At 41.2% G+C, this 22,040-nt stretch overlaps 1 protein-coding gene and 1 long non-coding RNA gene across 2 annotated transcripts; one reads left to right on the plus strand and one right to left on the minus strand.

Annotated features, from left to right (window-relative positions):
- Positions 1–5,805: 5,805 nt before the first annotated feature.
- LOC109638148 (junctional cadherin 5-associated protein) lies at positions 5,806–19,987 on the plus strand. Its single transcript, XM_069511205.1, has 4 exons — positions 5,806–5,945; positions 10,425–10,853; positions 12,670–16,568; positions 16,802–19,987. Exons 2-4 carry the CDS (start codon positions 10,528–10,530, stop codon positions 16,834–16,836), a joined length of 4,260 nt encoding a protein of 1,419 aa, XP_069367306.1. The 5' UTR covers positions 5,806–5,945; positions 10,425–10,527; the 3' UTR covers positions 16,837–19,987.
- LOC138405079 (uncharacterized) lies at positions 5,944–21,974 on the minus strand. Its single transcript, XR_011238763.1, has 4 exons — positions 21,676–21,974; positions 20,443–20,508; positions 19,182–19,276; positions 5,944–7,755 (listed from the first exon to the last, which is right to left on the minus strand). It is a non-coding gene; the product is annotated as an uncharacterized lncRNA (long non-coding RNA).
- Between the last annotated feature and the right edge of the window lie 66 nt (positions 21,975–22,040).

Below are 22,040 nucleotides of genomic sequence, written 5' to 3' on the forward strand. Positions count from 1 at the left end.
TCCTTTTTATGGGACAACCGACACCAATTAAATATTCAGATCATGTACCCAAGTATAAATACTCTTGAAACAGAACTACAGAGGTACTGACAACAGACTGTGTGAACATTATAGTCCCACAATGGGGAACTTTGCCGTGTTACAGCAGCAAAAACATCAGTTAAAAAGTCATAAATAAGTAAACATGTAAAAATAAGGAATGCAATGTAAATAAAAGTAAGAAATGTATATAAGTACTAATGAAGAATGGCCATGTCAGTTTTATGTAATTACACGATTGGATTATAGCTGTACTTACATATAAGTCAAATTTTAATGTTGTTGGAATACCTTTAACTATTGTATATAGCGTCCAGCTTTTATGTAGCTTTATAATGATCATATCATTTACATACAAAATCTAAAAATGAAAAGTAACTTTATATCAAGTAAGAAGTTGATTTTTTCCTGAAAAGTTTTAGTTTAAAGTATCATCTAGAACTATCTCATTATTGACTGTTCTGGAGCAAACGTTCTTACTGACTGTGCACCAGTGGCAATGTGTGAACTCCATCAATCTCTTTCTCTCTTTTACCTGTTATAATTTGCCCGGGCACTATCTTAATTGGCTTTACTGCATTTGAAAACACACACTTTCCCTTTACATGTACTGTAATCAATCACTAACTATACATGTAAGCTCACTGTTTGACTTACAGCCCATATAAAACTTTTAATGTACACTAGGTCTGATGTAAAGCCTCACAGCACCATGCGTCTCATTATAAATTCATGGCCGGATCTCGGCACCAGCAGAAGTCAGCATATTGGGTTACTAGGCAGAATCTTGGCTTTCGAAAAAACTAAACGTCTTTCTCTGTTTTGGCTGCTAGATGGCGATAAAGATCCCACACTCCCTCCAGCCAGTCACACGGCCCTATTGGTGTGTAATGAGATGGGGTCCCCGGCTCATCTGTCTCCTAGGCAACCAGGACTGGGGACAGGGAGAGGGCAGAGTGTGTGTTGATGTGTGTGCATGCATGTGTGTTAATGTGTGTTTGAACTGGACTTTCACGACTGATGGGGGAGTTTATGAGGATTGTCAGAGAGAGACATTTGAGGTTGATATTTGTGTGAGAGCAGATGACGCTGGTGATGCACAGCGGTGCAGCTGGAGAAGGACGAATGCCCTTGACACTGAAACACAAGTCGCACAGGATACTGACATTTTCGTTTTGTTTTTACCCGTCACAATAAAACTGCCCCAAATATCACAGAGATCTACTATATAATAAATTATGTTTCAGTTAATAAAAAGGATGAAATGAGACAAGGCCAGAAGAATAGAAGTGTATTTCTAGAGTTAACTAGAGCAGACTCACGATGTATGAGATGTCACGTTTTGTTTGGGAGTTTCCGGCGATTTTTCAGTTTGCCACAGAGTTGAACCCCATGTGCCATTTCCAAGTTCTAATTATGATTTTAATGAGAGGCTGTTTTTGCATGATCCCCGCTGAGTCGAAATCAATGCTTCTCTTGATGGAAGGAAGTCATGACAGTTTAGTTTCAGTCTAGGAGGCAGGTGGCAAAAGGAGAGAATGATTGAACCCTAATGGAAGAAATAAAGAAGAAAGTGCACCATATACAGCAAAAAGCAAAACTGATGGCACTGGCAGTTTAGAAAAATATTGGATCAATAGTGATCGTTGTAGTGATGCTAGAGTCAATGTTACTTCACTTGAGTAGATCAAGTGTTAAACTAATCGAGAGCCTTTACGGTCATGTGCTTTACAGTTGTTGGTGCAAAACATTGTTAGTTACAGTTGCATTAATCAACATTATTATTATTATAAGAAAAGGATAAAATTAATATCAGTCCTCTAAACTGTCAAATTTATCATTTATTCTCTGAGAAATCTACCAAAATGTTGAAAAATGTCCTCTGTTCTTAATGTTAAAGAAAGTGAAAAATAAAAAAGTCCACCCATCAAGTTTTATGGTAATATGTCCAGTACTAACCGCCAAACAAACAACTGCAGACACACAATATTTATCTATGTTCAGTGCGTCTCAAAGACTCCTGTGGTTGTGGAATACTGTTTAGCATTCTGTTAAGAATATGAGCAGAACAGCCTGATATGGAAACAAAGAAAATGGCGAGAAAGCTTATAGTCAACCACAGACATTGATTTTTCTTAAACAATACAGCAGATCTGTGCATGTCTCTGACTGGCAAATATCCCCTGATGCAGTGAAACCCACATCTGGAACTGCCAGGTTAAAATTAACTTTGAGAAATGTTTTATAGAATTTATAGAAACTACTTAATGCAACGGTGATGTCTGTTGTCCCACAGCAGTGCTTGACAGATTAGTTTCCCTCCTGCTCCATGTTCATGACCCTTTCCACAATGCTCCAGCTCAAAAGCCACTGACCTTCATCCAGCCTCAAACAAGGTAACGTCAGATCTTTCCTCCTGCTGTACTGCTGATGTGAAAAACATGCAGCAACACCTCTTGTACGTGTAATGGGTTCAATCTAATGTGAGATAGTCACCTCTGGGTAACAGCTGCTCCGAGAATAAGCACAATTGATGCACAACATTCAGTCAATGTATAGATGGTTCATCGTGAAGTCCTTGGTTGACAAAATCTTAAAACCTTATTTTTATGAATAGGTGTAAGCAGGACAGTATTTAATCAACGTTTCCATTTGGTACTAGGAGAAGTCTCACATCCACTGCTGTCGTCCTGTCACAAGCTCCTTAGTCGATCTTTAAAAGCAGTAAATTAGAAGCTGAGGCCTCTAATTTAAAAGTGAAAGTCAGCCTGCCATGTGAAGTCGAGCAGAGCTGATAAAGGTGTTACACCACCCACTGTAACACGCAGCAGGCTTTGAGAAGGGCTACAGAAATGGCCAAGTAATTTTCCATCTGCCAAATGGCATGATCCTTTATCACGCTGCCACAGCGGGCAGATATAAACCACAGGTGATTACTAAGTAAATCTCAAGACCACATCCTGTCTGAGGTGATCGAGATCAAGTCCTGACTGGAGGTGAGCAAGTTATAGTTCTACTCTAGAGCAAGTTTTAAAGACACAGATCTTGGCAAAACAATCTCACTTTAAACTTAATTTAGTTCAGCAGTTTTCAATCTTTCAATTCTCATACTGCTTAGAAAACTAGACAGAACAGTTAAAAAGCTCATTCATGCTCAATGTTAGATATCGGACGAATCTCTTTTCATGTGTAAAAGCAGCATAAATGAGCCTTAAGATGTCATAGAGTTCTTTATAACAGCAAAAAGTACAAGAAGTTACATGCCACCAGAAATTTGCCTCTCAAGTCACGTGCACAATCCCTACAGCAGCTCTGTTTTCATCCAATCACAACCCAACCCGCCTGGAGTCCATCGCCTATTAGTCGTCAAAGTTTAAAAGGTCTCAGGTAAAACATACCTGTAGTGACTCAGTCTGGCCTCCACCTCCCTTTGTGCAGCTTTTCTCTAAAGTCAGCATGTGCTCAAGTACTGAGACTTATGAGCTTTCACCAAATAGCATGAGTTACCATGTTGAGATGGTTATGGTGACGTCTCGACAGGATGACAGGCAGCAGGAGAAGAGCTGATACAGGTAGAAACACTTTTCTTCCATATCCAAACCTTATATAAATGTATTGTCCTTTAAAAATAAAATGGGCATTGCACAGTATGAGTTTAAGGGAAAACAGACAGTAGGAATCTAATGAAAGGTGAGAACCTGCCGCTGAAACAGAACTAATAACTGTAAAAGCACCGTGGCTCTGCTCAGGAAAGAAATTGGTGTTTTCAGGGTGTGAACCTGTGATCTTCTACTTGAGGAACTGAAAGAGTCTTAGCGTCTATGAGAAAAACCACAAATCCATGAAAACAGCTGACGCGTGAAGACATCTCAGCACTTTGTGTGTTACAGGCTCTCAGACTGCAAAGGTATTTAAAATACCTTCACTTAAATCAAGTTTAGAACATTTTAAAATATATAAGTGCTGCTGAGTGAGTAACACTGTCCACATCAGATCTTGATTTTGGAAGAATTCCTTGACTCTAAAAATGTAGATTGAGCATTACTTCTTGACAATTCTTGGAATTACCTCAGCTCAAGATCCATCATTACACAATTTTCTGAGCTTCCACTCACAACTCATGTTCATCATCATCAATTTGTTTTGCTAAAAATAGCCTGAAAAAGCTTGTAAATGAACCTCATGTATCACACAAGCACGGTCTATTTGCAGAAATGACAAAAAGGCGGTTACCAACCAATATCCCCAGCTCATGAAATAAAACACAATCATTACTTATCGCATGACAGGAGGACAGACAACTCCACTGTCAGAGTGAGGTCAATATCAGCTGCAGTTTATAGTTGGGGATCATCAAACTACGGAGAAGACACCGTATAGTGAGCTGAACATAATGTACACTGCTGAGTTTGATGCATGTTAATGATGTGCAGTGTCTTCGGCGTGGTCAGCAGATTTGTCTCGAGTATTGGTTTGCTCATTTAGCTTCGCACTGAAGACGTGGACTTGGACAAATCAGGTGCAGTTGGCTGCAGTCGGGTTATAGCTTCAGGCCATGTGTCAACCAGGTGCATCATTTATCATCAGTGTGACAAGGTGTCCTAGAATAAGGCCTATGATTAGGTGGTATGATAGAGCAAGGGTTAGCACTCTCGCCTCACAGCAAGATGGTTGTTAGTTTGAATCACAATTCAGTCAGGGCTTTTCTTTTCTTGAAATATTTTTGGGTCATTTTTACCTTTATTGATCAGAAAGTACAAGCGTGAAAGAGTTAATGTTACAGCTGTATGTGTTCTATGTCCTGTGTCCTGTTTGTCTCATCTCTCCTCCAGCTCCACCCTGATTAACCAATCATTCATCAATGAGGAGCACCTGGCCAGTGAACTGAGGTGGCTTCTCATGTGGGGACTGCTGGTTCTGCCTCAGCCTGGGACTCTAACATTGTATGTGTTATTTGATGTTAATAAATCCCATGGTTCGAGCAACTATTCATAAATCCATGATGGACACCATCTTAAACTTGTTGACCCACAGACCACATGGCGCTGGTTGTACTGGGCAGCTTTCAGACATGGCTGCAGGTCAATGAATCCTCCTTTTCTGCGTTAGTGAAAACAGTGAGACGATTGTATGGTGGCCCCCCTCCGAGGAGTTCAGCCGACACAACGCTTCCTCCTCAATAAGTGGATCTCTGTGAAGTGCATGTTACCAGTCACTCCTCTGAACGAGGCATCCCTCAGAGTGCAGCATGTCACAGTTGGCACAGGAAGGCCTGAGCCCGGCACATTTAATTAGCCAAGCTGTCTTGGCATTGGATGGGAGGGGGGGACACACACAGTGACGATTCATCAACATCACCAAGGGTGCGGCTCTGCTCACAACCATACACACAATGCACATCAAAAACTTAGGAGGATGGGAAATTTGTATCTGGGACATGAAAGCTTTTTGTATTTTGAGGCAGCAGTGAAGCAGGAGCACAAACAGTGTCTGACCTTTGCTGTGGAAATGCATACGCTCTCTGCTCCTGTCTGGTTCTTATCTACCAAACATGTGACAGAGATTAAAACACTAAGAGATACAGAGACCTCACTGCTCCTCACAACCGTATTTATCATTCAAGTCAATATGTCAGATTGAAGGGGGGGGGGGGCTGTTGCTATGAAAAAAAAGCAAAGTTAGGAGAAACAGTTTGGAAGAAACCATTTTGACATCCCTCTCTGTAGCTGCCTGCATGTGAGGAGCCCACCCCACCTCAGCTGTAGTGAGGAGAGCCCAGTCCAGGCAGCAACCAGCGCGTCTCTGCCTACCAATGGGCAGACTCGGCTCTGTGCAGCAGTGCTCAGTCTCAGCAGCTGAAGCTGGGCGCAGGGGAACTGCGACGGCCGCGCCAAGCATCTTCCCAGGTATGAGTCTCCATGTCGCCATACGCCCTGATTTTCTTTGCAATGCTATGGCATCCTTAATGCTGCATGCTGGTTGTAGACTCTGGCTTATTTCCAGGGAGGGGTTGCTGTGTGTGTGTTTTTTTTTTCTTGGGTACGGCTCACGTAGCCTGCACGGTAGCGCAGGGGCAGCGGATCTTGGTAAACACTCAGTCAGCGAAGACGCATCTGCAAAAACCTGCTCGTTAACCGCGCGTCAACTTGCACACACCTCAAAATGTTCGCCCTTCGACGAGCGGCCGCCGCTGCTGCTGCCGCCGCCGCTGGGAGCGAGGCGGGGACGGTGCGCCTGCCGCCGGGCTGCGTGCATTTCTCGGGGAAAAATTTGCAGAGATCCTGATTTTGGTGAAGCGTCTTTTCGTCAAAACACAACCGCTGACTACATCTTCAACTTAGGGTGCGTGCAGGTAGGGAGGGTTTTTTCTCTCTCTCCTGGTACTTGCGGCACAGGGCGAAGCAGGTACTGGGAGCTGATTTTGAAAAATCATTTCATAGCAGTGAATTCCATGTAGGCTGAGCCATATAACACTGCAGCAGGCTATAGTAGGTCATACTGTATCCATGCATGCACAGATATTCCTTCAACTGTGATTTATTATTGATGGATGTGTGTTATGATACAAGGGATCTATTTCACATCATTATTCATTCATACAGAGAGTTATCATTCAGGGGGAAATGATGGGGATTGAACAGAATCTGAGTTAAAACAAAGTGTTCTTGATGATCAACGTGCTGAACTTGTGCTGGAAATGAGTTTGCATATACGCAGTTTTTGTCATGATTAGCCTGATCTCTGCTGCTCTTGTTTTCCCTATCACTAGGTAAGATGTAGGTACACTCCCTCAGCAGTTAGGGTGGTGCTGCCTGCCACTGCTGATGTGTTACAGTGGCCACTACCTGTGCATGAAGTCTGCTATAGAGGCCTGGCTGTACATTGAGGGTCTCCCTCCCTCAGCTCCTGGTTGGGTGGTGGTCAGCAAAACTCAATCTGAAGTAAATTTAGACTCAACCTTCAAAATAAAGTTGGGTTTCTTAGGGCTGCACGGGAAACACGTCAGCCACAGCTCCTTGTACAATAACCGATATGTCAAAATAAAAGCCGTCATTGTTAATGAATAACACCAACTGCAACTTTTCAACAGCACACATTATCACATCCCATTACATATCAATAATGTGCATGTAAAATATGTGTGTGTTGCAATAATGGACGGTAGATTTGTTGTTGCTATGCAAAAAAGGGCTCATGTGCCACATTTCCACTGCAATCACTTGAAGCTGTGACCTTGTCAAAAAAGGCCACTGAGTGTCGGGGTCACTCTGGTTCTCTTTCTCACTCTTTTAAAGGAAGCTACTTTTTCTATACAAGTCCATCGCCACCGGTCATTACTATACTCCTGGATCTGGCTCATTCAGGAAGCCCCAGAATTGATTTGTTTGCTGCATTTACCACGATATTCATTCACCCCAACTGAGGAGCACAGGGATACTTGGAGGACTCACATCAGACGCTCTGATTTGTTTCATGTTATTTTAGGCTCTTCTGCAGCGTCTCTTGTCAGTAAAGTTACAATGACAGTCATGTGTTGGCTGATCCATTTTCACGTGTGTTGTCCTTGAAAGTATGTGTGGTCCTGAGGTGGAGATGTTCAGCTGAGCCCTCATACATCTGGATAGTATTAATTATCTCCAGGCTATAGACTGATCCGAGGTGTTACAGCCAATCACACGGTTTGAAATGAGCTCCCGGGACAGAGACGACCCCACGCTGCAAAGGGCACAAAGTTGTGAAGTGAGAAATGTTAAGGTCACCTTAAGGTCAAGAGCAGGGAATGGGATTTTTTAAAACCATTTAAATGAAATTATATTTTATAAAACAAATATTTTTAATTTATTAAACAATAAGAAAATTAAGTTATTTGTAAAACAGAATAAATATCAGTTTAGGTAAGTTTTTCACAACAATTTTCTTGCTGCCCGTTGTAAAGCTGCAGTGATTTTTCAATGAATTGATTAGTCAACTGAAAGAAGAATGAATAATTAACTAATTTGATAATATTGTTTAAGCCAAATATTTCCTGGTTCCATCTTTTCATATACAGTGTTTTTTTCTACTGGTTTTTGTCATATGATTATGTGATTATTGCTTGAACAAAACACACACACAAGACATTTTACTTACTAAATGATTAATTCATAAATCGATAAAAAACAGATTAACTGATAGCATGTCCTATTAAGGTAATTGTAAAACTTTTTGTATTAACAGGTTTCAGAATGATTTAAGGCTTTCTGTTTTAAGTATTATGTATAATGAAAATCATTTAAATTTAAAATCTTTGGAAAGTAGTTATAATTTTAATAGATTGTATTGACCTATCATAAGGAATTGATAATGTACTACACTGAAAAAAAAGAGCCATAGCCCATCATGAACATTATTAAATGTATTTATATGTATACACAGATTGTTGTTCAATATAAAACCTGTGTATTTTGTACACACACTGCGACAACAGCAAATGTTGGAAACTTCCTGGAAACTTCTGGAGAAGTGGATGTGCTCACTCTGTTGTCTTACAGGATGGGTTTCCATATGTTTGGATGATCACGTGACACATAATGTCCATTTAAAACAGAGGTGGAGTATTGTTGTTGTATTTTAGCAAAGTATGTTCCCAAATTTCAAGTGAGGAGTGGTATCTAAGTCAACTCCAACGCTCATGTTCTGGACTTGTCCTTAAGGTGACACTTTCGTAGCGGATAGTAAAATAGAGAGCCACGTTTAGCCGAAGTACGATTAGCTGAAATGTTAATGATTTATTCTTTTTTACACAATATATTTGTTGCCTTTTGTTTACACCTGAAATTAACAGTTGATTGAAAGATCAGAAAATTAATCAGTTACTATTTTGATATCGTTAGCATTTCAACATTCCTTCGATCTTTATATGTGATGATTTCCTTTGTCACATGTCAGGAACACCAGAGTAACCTTTTTGACAGTTGGTTGAACAAAACAAGTAATTTTAATGACATCTGCTTGGGTTTTAGAAATTGTTCTCTTTTTTAATCACTGTCTGACTTAAGCAAAGCAAAGCAATCAATTGCTGGAGACAGTAATCTGCAAATTAATTGCCAATAGGAATAGTCAATTATATTTAACAAATCCAATGTTGGCAGTTTTTGCCAAACACAGACAGTAAATGTGATCTGTGAATGAATCTGTTGAGTTTTAGCTGTACACCTTTGTTGGTGTTTTGTTGTGGAAGCAATTTTTGTGGTGGTCTACAAAGTTTTGGTTTGGTTGAAAAAGTTTTTGTCATAGAGTAAATGAGGAAATACAGTTCATATAATATGACGCACCCATCATTCTGTGCTTTTACAGAGGTTCAAAAACATGTTTTTCATGAAAAGAAATAAGCTTTATGTCAAATGAACAATTTGTTGTAGCTATATTAACTTACACATTCATTTTGTTTGAAATTTTAGGTTTTTGTTTGAACTGTGAACTGGTTTATATGAATCAGGCGCTCAGTCACTTTAATTACATGTAATAAATGAACCATATTTTTCTTGATGCTGTTAAGACACAAAAAATATTGGCAACTTACCAACTTTCACCACACATGCTGACACAGCACAGAGACAAAGGGCAGTATACATTATAGTTAGTGATTTATATTACATATTCAATTCCCTGTATATGGGCATAGGGGAGTCTGACACAGATTGATAGTATGGGGAGGTATTTAATCTCTTATCTTTTTACTTAATGTAGTAATGTTGATGTAATGTTTCCTTGCAGTGTCTTTTAGCATGCGCAGTTATTTTTGTGTATTGAAAGTACAGCATTTAATATCTGCATACATAGAATAGGGGCGCTGTCCAGATGCTGCTCTGAGGTTCTGGAGAACAACAAAGGTGATTGTATTGACTGATGACAAATGTTCCTATAGAACTTGAAGAAGAAATCACATTCGTCACTGTATTGATCCCAAACAATGTGTAGAGAACTCAGTATTTAGGCAGCAATATAATTTCTTATGTTATATATATGTTTAAGACACTTATGTCTGTAGGAGGAACGAAGGGTATGGTTACATGTTCTGTTTTTCTTTTTGGGAGAGACTTAGAAACTGTTGAAGTGAACCTTGCAGAGCAAGAATAAAAAAAACATGATGTTAAATGTGTCTGTGTGCACCATTAAGTCCTTATTTATACATTTCAAAGTTGCCTTTGGAGACATTAATGTGTGCACAAAAAGCTGAGTTAGGTTTAGCACATGTGTATTTAATTTGGGACAGCACTCGCTGATTGTTAGCACACACACAGCGCGTGGTGAAAAAGAAAAGAAAATGACACATCCTCGTTTCAGGTGCACACAGAAATAATCTGTTCACATGACACTTCTTCACTATCCTGTCCTCTCCTCAGTGATGGCCTCTGCTGAGCAAACGTGCTCCAGCTTCCACCAGCAGCACTGCGCATAAGGCAACACACCCACCTTTGCCCTCCTACCCAGAAGTGAGACACCACCATGTACAGTGTGGAGGACCTTCTCATTTCGCACGGATATAAATTGCCCAAGAGCGGCCCTCCTTCTGCCACGCCTTATGACAAGCGTCCTGCTGATTGCCAGCGTGAACTTGTGGACAACAGGGCTGGCCGGGGGACACTGAACGGGTATGAGGCGGACCGGGGGGCATCTATCACAGGCATCTACGCCAGTAGGCAGGCACTGGTGAAGTGCTACCCCGCCACAGACAACGAGAGCGGGGAGCGGATCCAAAGGAGAAAAGAAGCCGGCATCGGTATCCTAGGTGACGCTCAGCCCTTGGGTGATTCTCTCGCCACGGATAGCGGGTGAGTGTTTTTTTCCCCTCTCTTTTGCAATCCCCCACACCCTTTTTCCCTCTCCCCCCTCTTACTGGGGCCCTTCGGTATTGCATGCAAAACTGAGTCTGCACTGCGCAGGGTTTTTTTTTTTTCTCCTCTTCCCTTTCCCCTCCTTCCAGATCTGCAGAACAGTGTGGCTGCAGCAGCACCACTGACATATAGATATAAGGAATTATGAAAGGTGCCTTTGCGCTCTGAGTTGTTTACATGCCTGCGCAGAGAGGTGACTTGTGTCTCTGTGGAGCCCAATCCTGCACTGGTATCTTCTACACAGCCTCGACAAGGCAGGCAGATGTAAATAGCAGCACCAGACAGCGAACAAACTGAGAAGGACTGAACATGCCTCAAGACAGGCGCGTAATCACTCCACTGTAAACACTGGCACACTGAATCACGCCCAGCACGTGCTTTGTGATGTAAGCATGTTGCTGGGCAAGTGTGCACAGCGTGGCTCCCCTCAGCCATACAGTAGCATATGCTGCTGAGGACTATCCATTGACTCTGCTGCTTAAATGTATGAGTACAGTGAGCACTTTGATTTAGTGCAGTGCAGATATGAGATGGAGCTCTTAAAAGGCAAATTGTTATTCATCCATTTTTTGACTTATTGTTTTTATTCATTAGACTTGATATTTTTCAAACATACACTGTAATACGTATATATTATATAGATTTATGGTTATATTTCTTTCATTTTTTTAAGGAACTGCTAACTGCAAATCATGGTTGTATGTAGCTATTTAATAAACTACCCTGAGGAATTATACAATTATTGATTTATTTCATTTGAAACATTGGATGGTTATATTTGAATTTCAACAAGAATTTCAAATCTAAACTCTCTCGTTCCTTATAAATGGCAAACATGCACAGATGTGACTGATGACCTGGATATATGAATGGATCTCAGTGTTTCCTTTGCTTCGTTCAGCAGTTCTGCTCTATGACAGCAAGAAAATCACAACAACTGCTTGAGGAAATTAGAAATTACAGTGTATTTTAACAAATGACCTTATTTAACACAAAGAAGTGAAGCTCAGATTTTTTGACCTAATCTGTTATGATATAGTATGCTATTTCAGAGATAATTGTTTCAGCAGTGCAGCATGCAGTACAGCTATAGCCTGCACTTAGGTAAATATGGATCTGTGACTAAAATTGTATCCAGGCAGCACAGCGGAACCACAGCAGTGAACCTGCCAACCGTCACTTGTCACACAGTCGCCATTCTATGGTTCATAATGAATAATGCTTGTGATGTATATGAACAATAAAAAAGACCCACTTCTTCTTTTCCCCTATGTTTGTTGTTGATTGGCCTGCCATGAAAGTTGTATGGTGTATTTCCTAAAAAGGTAGTTTGATATCACTTATTGAGTTATGTCATCAATTGCACGGAGGAGAAAAGGTACTTTTCTGTCAGATCAGGTAATGGGCCACAGTTACTCTCCAACGTGACAAGCTTCTTAGAAAAGGTCAGCACAATTTAATATACAGATCATATTGCAAAAGCATCACCATTTCATGGTGTCTTCTAGGGACTAGAGAGTCGCTGACTCAAGCATTTTTGTCTAGTGTAGGTGCTGGCTCTCCTTGATTGAGTTGCACTTGAAAGTACTGACAAAGCCAAACACATGAATGGACATCTGACTTCTAATATTTAGTAATCATTAAATCTCAAATTTAATGTTTGCAACTGTCAACCTAAATTCAAAGTCACCTCACTACCTGTCTGTAACACTGTGGCTGACTGAGTAACACTGAACCTTTTTTGTTTTTGTAGGTTCTACGATGTTCCTAGTTTGACTTATTCAGAGCCACTGAGTCATGACGAAAGGGATGTTTCCTACTGGCGGAGGCGAGGCCAGGACTTCAGCATCCTCTTGGACTATGCTGATGGCAGGGAGCTGAGGGCCTCTGCTGGAGCATGGAGGCCACAGGCCCTGCTCGCAGCTGAGGAGCACAGGGCAGAGAGGCGAGCGCAGCAGCTATGGGAGGATATTTCCTGGCTAAGGGATCCAGATGCAGCCCCTTGTCAGCTAAGGGTGACTGGGGAAAGGAAATGCCAGAGCCTCGGTACAGAAGAGTGGAGGCCTGCTGTGGGCCTGGGAAGGCAGCTGTCAGATGGTGATGGGGACAGATGGGCTCAGGACCACTATCGTTTGAGGACACCTGAGGGGTTTTTTCACCCTAGAACTAAAGCAAAGTCTCAATCTCTCCCAAGAGTTTTGTCACCTGAAAGAATTGATGGCAGAGAGCTAATTCCATCCAGACCTAGCCTACCTGATAGACAGAGGATAAACAGCACTGTCTTCTCTGGGCCCTATAGTAGGTACATCTATAGTGGTGCTCTCGGCAGGGAGCGTTGGGGTAGGAATGCTGGGCCAAGCAGCCATGTTGCACTTTTACCAAAGCCCAGGTTCAGCAGGCCTTTAAAGCCGCCATCATATGAGATTCACCAGCAGACTAGGGGTAGCGCAGAAATGCTTGCTATAGACCAGGGTGCCAAACAAAAAGATAGGTCTCTCTATTTTCCAAGGGGTGGGGAGCTCAGGCAAGACTATTTCGCACAACACTCTGCCATCACTGGAATGGAGCCCCCTGGCTACATCCCACCCCCATCTTATAAAAGACCCCCACTCCCAAGAGCAGTTTCAATCAACCGCAATGAAATGGCAAACCTAAGATGGAGGGCGGAAGCTCTGCAGATGCATAGTTCAGATCCTGGAAGATGGTTTTCCAGACAGGCAGGTAGTTCATGGCTGGAGTATTATGGAGATCGTGGTGCATCCTATCGAAAACAGGTGCATTCTGGACATGAAGAACAACTAGGTCCTGCCCGTCAATTACCGACTGAAGACCCAAGAGTGAAGCAAATCTTAGGAGGGCCTGGGGGAAATTCCCTCACTGACTCAGACAAGATCCGTAACATCAACAAAGAGATTCCACCTGCGATTCCACCCAAGATTTTAGGACAATCTACACATGATAGTGCCTTTCCTCCCCAACAGGGGCCAGCTCTTAATACTGACGGCCGCAAAACAGCTCTCATAGAAAATGACAGCAGTAATCGGTGGTCTAACAGGGGAATAAACAAAAAAACTGACAGTGTAGCTCCTGAACAAAACCGTAGTCAGTTTTTTCCTTCATCTATTCTGGGTAAACCACCTCCTCCCCCATGCAAGCCGGTTGATCAGGGTGTCTCTGAAACTGTGGCAGAGGTAAAAAAGGTGGAAGTAGCTGATCCGCCAGAAAAAGACAAAAACAAGAATCTAAAAAAGAGACTTAGTGAGACAATTTTTTGTTTGGTGTCCGTCCCTGTTACTCCACAACTCAGTGGGACAATCCGTGATCAGAATAACAACAATGAGAAGTCACCAGACCCAGCAGACAGTCCAAGTGATAATAAAACTGGCCACTTAACAAACCAAAGTCTCCAAAGCACATCTTCAGCTGAAGCTGAGCTGCAAGCACTAACTGGTAGCATAGCAAGCAGCAAAACAAGCAGTAGAGCAAGCAGCAAAATGTTTAAAAGAGTACCCTGTAGACCCCCTAAAATAAACCATTACAAGGAGCTGAAACTGTCTGGATCCTGGCCTTCAAACCAGTATCGAGACCAGGAGACACAAACTAGTCCAGAGGCTCAAAAACCTGCCCCTGAAAACAAGGAAGCACAACAAGAACCTGTCCCTCCAGACACTGATGACCCTCCTGACAGCAGTGGTGTAGCGGGCACTGCCTTCACTTTTCCTATAAAGGGAGTGAAGAGCCTGAAACTGTCAAGCAACAGCGCCTTCTCCCTGACAGCCACTTTCTCCAACCAGCTGAACAAGAGCACAGCTCAGCAGCCAGCAGTACCACCCTCAGGAAATGTGGAGGAGAACCAACCAGCAGCAAACACTGGGCCAGAGGCATTGCAACAGTTGATACTGAAACCGACTAGCCAGCGGCCATGGGACGCTGTCAAAGAGCTGGAGACCATCAAAAAAGAGGTCCAGGATCAACAGCAGCAGCAGAACAGCAAACAGCCCAGCGTTGACAAGTGCATAGAGGACCTCAACGAGGCTTACAAAGACATCTTGGAGCTAGGCACTGCCAGCAATAAAGTCCCAAATGGTTCTGTACAAATCCCTGAGCGTATCAAAATCCGATTGACATCAGAACCTCTCAACAAGCCCAGCAGCCTTAGGCGTAGTGCAGTAAGCTGGTCTGTTGACCCAGAATACAGGGAAGTCAAGAGCGCCTTCTCCAGGCCTGCAACAAAATCAGTGACTTTCAGCAAGCAGCTTCGGGAGGAACTGCCCGTCCCCCCTAGGGAGACAGGCTTCAGAGAATACAGGGTTGTTTCGCACCTTTCGCGCAGACGGAGCAATGACGGCAGGACAGTAAAACTAGATCTGCCAGATGAGCCCATTGAGACACCACTTTGTGACTTCAGTCCAACAACGCACACCACATCAGCTGAAGTACCCTGGGCAGATAGACAGCCCATGCAGGATGCCTCTACACTCACTAGTCCTCCTGATTATGAGGACATATGCCAGACTTTGCGTCAGTCTAAAGACCCATCGGATGCCAATAAAGCATCTACAGGCAATTCAAACCCTAATGACACTGAGACTCTTCAAGGTCTCAGTGGTGAATCAGAGGAAGACTGCCCTATTTGTAAAAGAGAGCTTGAGAATCAGATGAGACAGGGTCCATTGCCTCCACTTCATGAGGAGAACAGCTCGGACAGCTCAGCCAATCAAAATGGCAGTCCACCACAATGTGCTGCCTTAGATAGTCCAGCAGAAGATGCTTTAACGGAGGAGACAAATGACTCAAGTTTGAAACAGTCCGGGTCTGATCCGTGTGGTGGAGCAAGGGAACAGCATTCTTTGACACAGGGGAATGTGGGAGGGGATGAAACAACAGACAATGCTCAAGCAGAAAACTTGGACGATATGGGTGCAGTTAATCCTGCTGAGAGCATACCAATGAATGAAGCTACAAAAGAGGGCGCATCCATAATATTAGCAAATGATGTGCCTGCAGACCCCCAAGTCACAGAGGAACAGAGAGCTTGTGAAACAATAGCTAAGGAAGTGGAAGAGAAGGTAGCCAGAATAGGAGAAATAGCTGAAGGCAGTGCAGACAAACAGTCAGCTGAAGTGAAATTTGAGAATGAGGTACAAGACAGTACGATGCCTGACGACAAGCAGGAGCAAGAGAAGAATCCTTTTGCTGTCCCAGAGCATAGAGTAGTTCTACGGACTCATTTGGGTCGAGATCATCCAGGGTTACCTGAGTTTCCACCAGATAGACTGCCCCTTTCAGTTCCCCCTAATCTAGACCGCAGGCTGTCTCTTAGCTTGGAGGGGGAGAGGAGGAGCAAGGGACCATCTCACAGAATGGAAGCCTTGCAGAACAAGCTGGCTATTTCTCCAGGACGGGTGGCAGTTGAGCGTCTGGCCCGGATGAGGGATGTGGACGTTATGTATCGTATGAGGCGCCTGAGCATCAGGAGCACTGACTCTGGGGAAGGGGAGGCAGAGGGGGAGGGGGAGGCAAAGGAGGAACAAGTTGAGGAAGCCCCCCCTTTGCCTCAGAGAAATAAGGAGAATGACCAAGAGGTCACCCATTTACAGCAGGTCTCTGACGAGACAGTGTTACAAAACCAGGAGGAGTCATCTCTCTCAGGTAAGATAAAAACAGTGAGAGAGAAATAAGGGTCTTTGTGTTTGTCAAGTTTGGAGGACTGAAGATAAATCATATTGATTATTTGATTTATCTCAAGTTATCAAAGTTGAAGAAACTGTCAGTGGACCTTACTTTAGATAATTTAGTAGAAAAATCATACAATATAGATAAAATTGATAAAAAAATAAAAATACACATTTTCTAAATTCATATTTCTCTTCTTTATATCTTAGAACCCCATGATCCCAGCCGAGTGGAGACATTGTAGAGAGACTACGACCATCATGTCCATCTGAGGTTATTAGCTCCAACACTGTGACCTGGCTGCCTACTAGAATGCCTTCATCTCATTTTGACACTGAAATGGCCTTCTTGTCCGACAAGAGCATTGTGTACACCCTCACCCTCGGCGCTGCGTTGACTTCTGAGTGCTGTTCCACTGCCAAAGGGAGGTGCCCCCTTAACATTAGGGGCAACTTCTACCCCAGTATCCCTCCCCAGCCTTCCCAAATTAACTTCCCACTACCCCATCTATCCTCCATCCCCAAGCCCATCCTCTTATAGGGTTTCTACTAGTTAGTCTTCTTGTAGCGGCTTGTCCTTTCTATTCTATCCTCCCTACGCTTTTCTCATTGGCAGACATTATGCAATTCTGTCGCACATACTACAACTTCTAAAATGTCCATAGTGAATACAGTTGAGACATTTTTCGCATTCTGAACAATTCTGTTTGTTTACAGGCGAGTCGTTAAGGATATGAATGTAAGCATTTATGTTTAACCTAATGTAGACATAGAAGGGTTACTGTCACAAACCTGTTCTGTTGCATTTACACCAAAATAAACTGCTCATCTGATTGTTGTGCTGATGAAAACAGCTGTTTTAGAACTGGACATCACTGTCTCTGGCTCAAGAACTGTTTTGATTTTCAGATGAGATAAATCAGCCTTCGGTTTTTAGAATTTCATTGCCATTGAACCCTTTTTCATTGCTTTTGTACACACTACAACCATAACCATAACACAAAGAGCTCTTCAATGAAGAGTGAGTCTATACCACATGACATGATAGATCAGTGACCTATTATATGATACACTGGTTCTACACTGGAGAGGGAGAGTTGCCTTCTTTTACCAGATGAGTATTTCCTTGTTGGATCAGGTGAAGTCTCTGGTTATTTGCCTGGTCAATCTGGCCTGACCTGATGTATAACTCCCATTTCCAGGTAATTTCAGGAAGCAATAAAGGCACAGATTGAGATAAAATGGTGGTCAGCAACATTGAAAAGCATTAAAGATATAGGGATATAGGGAAAAAGAACAAAAACAAGGTCCATGGAGCAATACTGTTGTACTAACGGCTCAGTGGTGCAGTGGAGCTATGTGTAGGAACCATGGTCAGGAGTTTTAATGTGAACGTGTCATTCAAATTATACTACAGGGATATGGAATTGTGTCAGGGTATATGGGCGATTAACAGGGGGTGGGTGTTACTTCATGATATATAGTATATCTATGTTCATACATCTGGAAAGCAAGACGACATTTCACGGAATATTTATTTTTTTTATCATCAAATTGTTAATGAGTTTGCATAATGTACAAAATAAAGTATATTTTAAATATTTTAAGAGATATTTTGTATTCAACCATGAAAATGTTATTTCTCCACGCTTATATCAAGTTGAAAGTATCATATGTCTGTATAGTATCATATTTAGAGTACACATAATTTTCTAGTGCTTTAAACCAGAGTGATATAGGAAGGGATGACCCTGTGGTGTGCCTTGATCACACGATTCGGTTTCAGTGAGCGACAGGGTTCATCTGACATGAGGGAAACTTTTTGATTGTGCCATGATTTCCTATTTGATAGTGCTTTTTCATACGCTAACAGAGTCAATGTTGGACGCTCCTTGTGATGTTTGATACATATACCCATCTCCATTTTGTTTCCGATGTTGAACTGTGTCTTGTTTTTTTCTTTGTATGTCTTCCAGTTCAGATTATGTATTGTTCTGTTATTGGTTGTTCGAAATATGTTTAGAAATAAAAGTGGGATGTTTTTTCTTTTCCTTCCTTCTGTCTTTCTCTCCTCCACCTAATTCCCTCTTTTCTTAATCTGTTTCTCTCATTCAACAGCGTGTTCATTTTGTGTAAATTGTTCTGCTGTCACTAACATTTATTGCACTAAAGGATACAATGTGGTCTGCTCTGCTTGGCTTAAAACCATGTATTTGCAAAAAGTACGACAATTGTTTTTTGAATACAGGAGTTTTTGATACATTTTAAATCAAACCTGAAAATCTAAATAATGGAAAAAAAAATTGATATAAACAATTTTGCTCTCACATGGTTTTTCCACGCCAGCAGTGTTGCATTGGTGTAATGTATCAACAACAGATCTGTAGGAAACCATCACTGTTTAATCATTCATCAAGTATCACTTAATTGTTATGTAGCATTTTACAGTTGTAGCATTTTATCAACTCAGAACTTTGTCCTAGTATTTCAAACATTTCTTGTAAATCTGGATCATGTCGCCTTATTATGTGTGCATTACATTATACTCCAGGCAATGCCAAATATTAATGTGCGAAGCACTGTTTCATACCTTAGGTTTTTACAAACAACTTGCTGTTCTGCCATCCCTCTAGCTGGAGAGGTACAGTAGCATTGTGGATAGTTTCTGCTCTTCATGCTGTTTATCTGTAGGAACATTGAATCAAAGCTGTGAACTTCAAATAAGACAAAAAAGCATAATCATAAAAAGTACAGGATGAGATTCAGTGTTTCAAGACAAGCCCATTGTCAGCATCACAGGGAGGACAAGCTGACATGCCCATAATTACTAACATCTCATTTTTAATTCATTTTGAAGACTGAAAGGCCTTGCCTCTGTCTTGTGTGTAAACTGCCCCTTACAACATTTAAATAGCTATTTCAGTACATATGCCCCCCCTCCCCAATAATTGGCATGTCAGGTACACTTGAACATAGTGTCATTAGACTCTTTGTACGGCAGGTTATGTGCAACATGAAGTAATTATGCACACTTGTAATATTTTATATTTTCATATGAGATTTAAGTGCTTTTTGTACTCACTGACATCTTTTTTTCTTCCTTGCATGAAATGCAAGAGAGAGGAGGAAAAAAAAGTTTTTCATAAAGTATATTTACATTTGGTACTCCAACAGTAAAAACCAGTGGGCAAAACATTACGTTTCATAATTTAATTTACAAAACTATGCCAAGTATTTAGAAGCTATTTTTAGAGTAAATCAAAAAAGAACTCATTCATTTTCTTTCCTTTAACACATGCCTTTATCTTTGTATCTATAAATATGAGCATAATCCATAGTCATATGATTGTGCTACTGTTGTATGATACTGCAGTCTGATTCATAAATAAACTCTTTGCATGAACGTTGTTTGTGATCAATTGCTTTAAAGGGACATCTACATGAATCGATATCTACAGGAATTGTTTCACGTCCTACAAACATCACATATCCACTGGAGAAAGTAATACCTAGACATATAACTTCCTTTTTATCTAAATTGTATATTATTATACGGGAACAGCACAAGGAAGAAATACAAACATAAATGGTAGTCAAAAGAGAGCTGTCATAACAGGTCTCATATTTATTCAAATCACCGATATTTAATTTCTGAAAAAGCTGACTTCTTTTCTTAAACTAAAATTAAGGCAATAGAAAAAGAAGGGAAGTGTATGTCCAAAAGCGCGTGTGTCTTTCCACACATGTAGATTTGTATACTAGCATTTTCAGCCCAATTACCCTGCCAGACTGTCACACTGAGCTCCACTTGCTGGATTAAAGCTTTGGCAAAGACTATACTTAAACTGGACCTTGTAAAAACCTCTCAGCACGCTCTCTGGGACTTGGAGGGCATCCATCCTCAGACACTGCGCTTTCTAAAAGGAAAGTGAAAAGTCTGATTAGTGCTTCCTTTTATGTGATACTTTATTTATTACAGTATGCCCTGATTTCACTTTCATCCCATTGTTTTGTGCGCCGACAAAGAAAAGTGGGATAACAATCTAGAACTAGAAATTATGTTCACAAAACATTTGTCAGTGCTGGTGAACATATTCAAGCAGTATTTTAAAAATTTAGATCAGTGTTTCTGCAGTGTTCATCAAATAATACATTATTATGATTTTTAATACCACAAGGATTTAATTTGAAACCTGTTTCCTGGAAATACTGGTCGGACAATGCAAAAAAGAATTATTATTACTAAGTACATTACAATTATTTAATCCAGCATCAATATATTAAATGAAGATTCATTTAATTTAACTAAATAATGTACCTTTTTTTGAGACCTGCTCATAATGAGGTGATGACTTTTCAAGATGCAAGCAGAATAGTAGTGAATGAAAACAAAAATGTATTCCCTCAAGATAATGTTATTAAAAGATCCTCCAAAGCCAAAACTTACATCCAAATGAATAATCATTTGACCGTAACAGCCTTTGAACTGAATTGTGCTTTTTAAGACTTTTCAAGACCCTGCAGATATTATGTACATAACAGATGTACATAGCAGATAAATGTATGATGAATTCACAAAAAGGCAACATCATTCTTCTGTCGATTTAGATTTATGCACAGGATAATAGTAATTAATTTAGTGTTGGAGAAGTAAAGACCACAAAACACACACATACATTGAGAGAATAAATAAAGATGTTCATCTTGTCTGTGTAACTTTTAATAATGCTGCTTTAAGACAATCACAGGTTATTTCTCAGTAGATTAAGTCTAACTGATGATTTACTCATGATTATTACTATTTAACTGAACTAATATCAAATACAAAACGTGCATTTACTCAGAATTTCCACTCAGGTGTTTTGATTCCTCAGCACCTGTTAGCTAGCCTGCAGGTGTTAGCTAGCCCGCAGGTGTTAGCTAGCTTACAGGTGTTAGCTAGCCCGCAGGTGTTAGCTACCTGATAGCCTCTAGCATTCACTTATTTTTAACACTCCGTCAGTTGTAGGCCCGTCAGACCTGCAGCCCCAGTGAACCACGTGTTTTAAAAACATTACAAGGTGAGTTTTACGTCACACGCTTACCACAGTTCTGCCGCCGCCGCCGCCGCCATCTTAACTAGCTAGTTAAGCTAGTCATGCTAACGCTGGGACACTGATTTGTGGACTTCTCCTGAATGTTTCGCTCTGGTCTGTTGTTGTCTGACCTCAACACTATCCACAGCATTCTGTTTCCTTAACCTGGAAGTTTGTACTTCAAGTTCCAGCTTTGCTGCTAAACCTAAATGGGAGCTACACGTCAGCTCATGCTACCGGTTAAAGTTTTAACTTCCGACATGTCTGCTGGTAACCTTGGTAACCAACTTCCTCACGTGTAGACGTGTTTAATTTTTACTTTTTAACAAACAAGTGAAATAATCTTCTTATCGCAGTTAATAATAATTTCCATA

Source organism: Paralichthys olivaceus, chromosome 16 (assembly GCF_024713975.1).
Source record: "Paralichthys olivaceus isolate ysfri-2021 chromosome 16, ASM2471397v2, whole genome shotgun sequence".
Lineage (NCBI taxonomy): Eukaryota > Metazoa > Chordata > Actinopteri > Pleuronectiformes > Paralichthyidae > Paralichthys > Paralichthys olivaceus.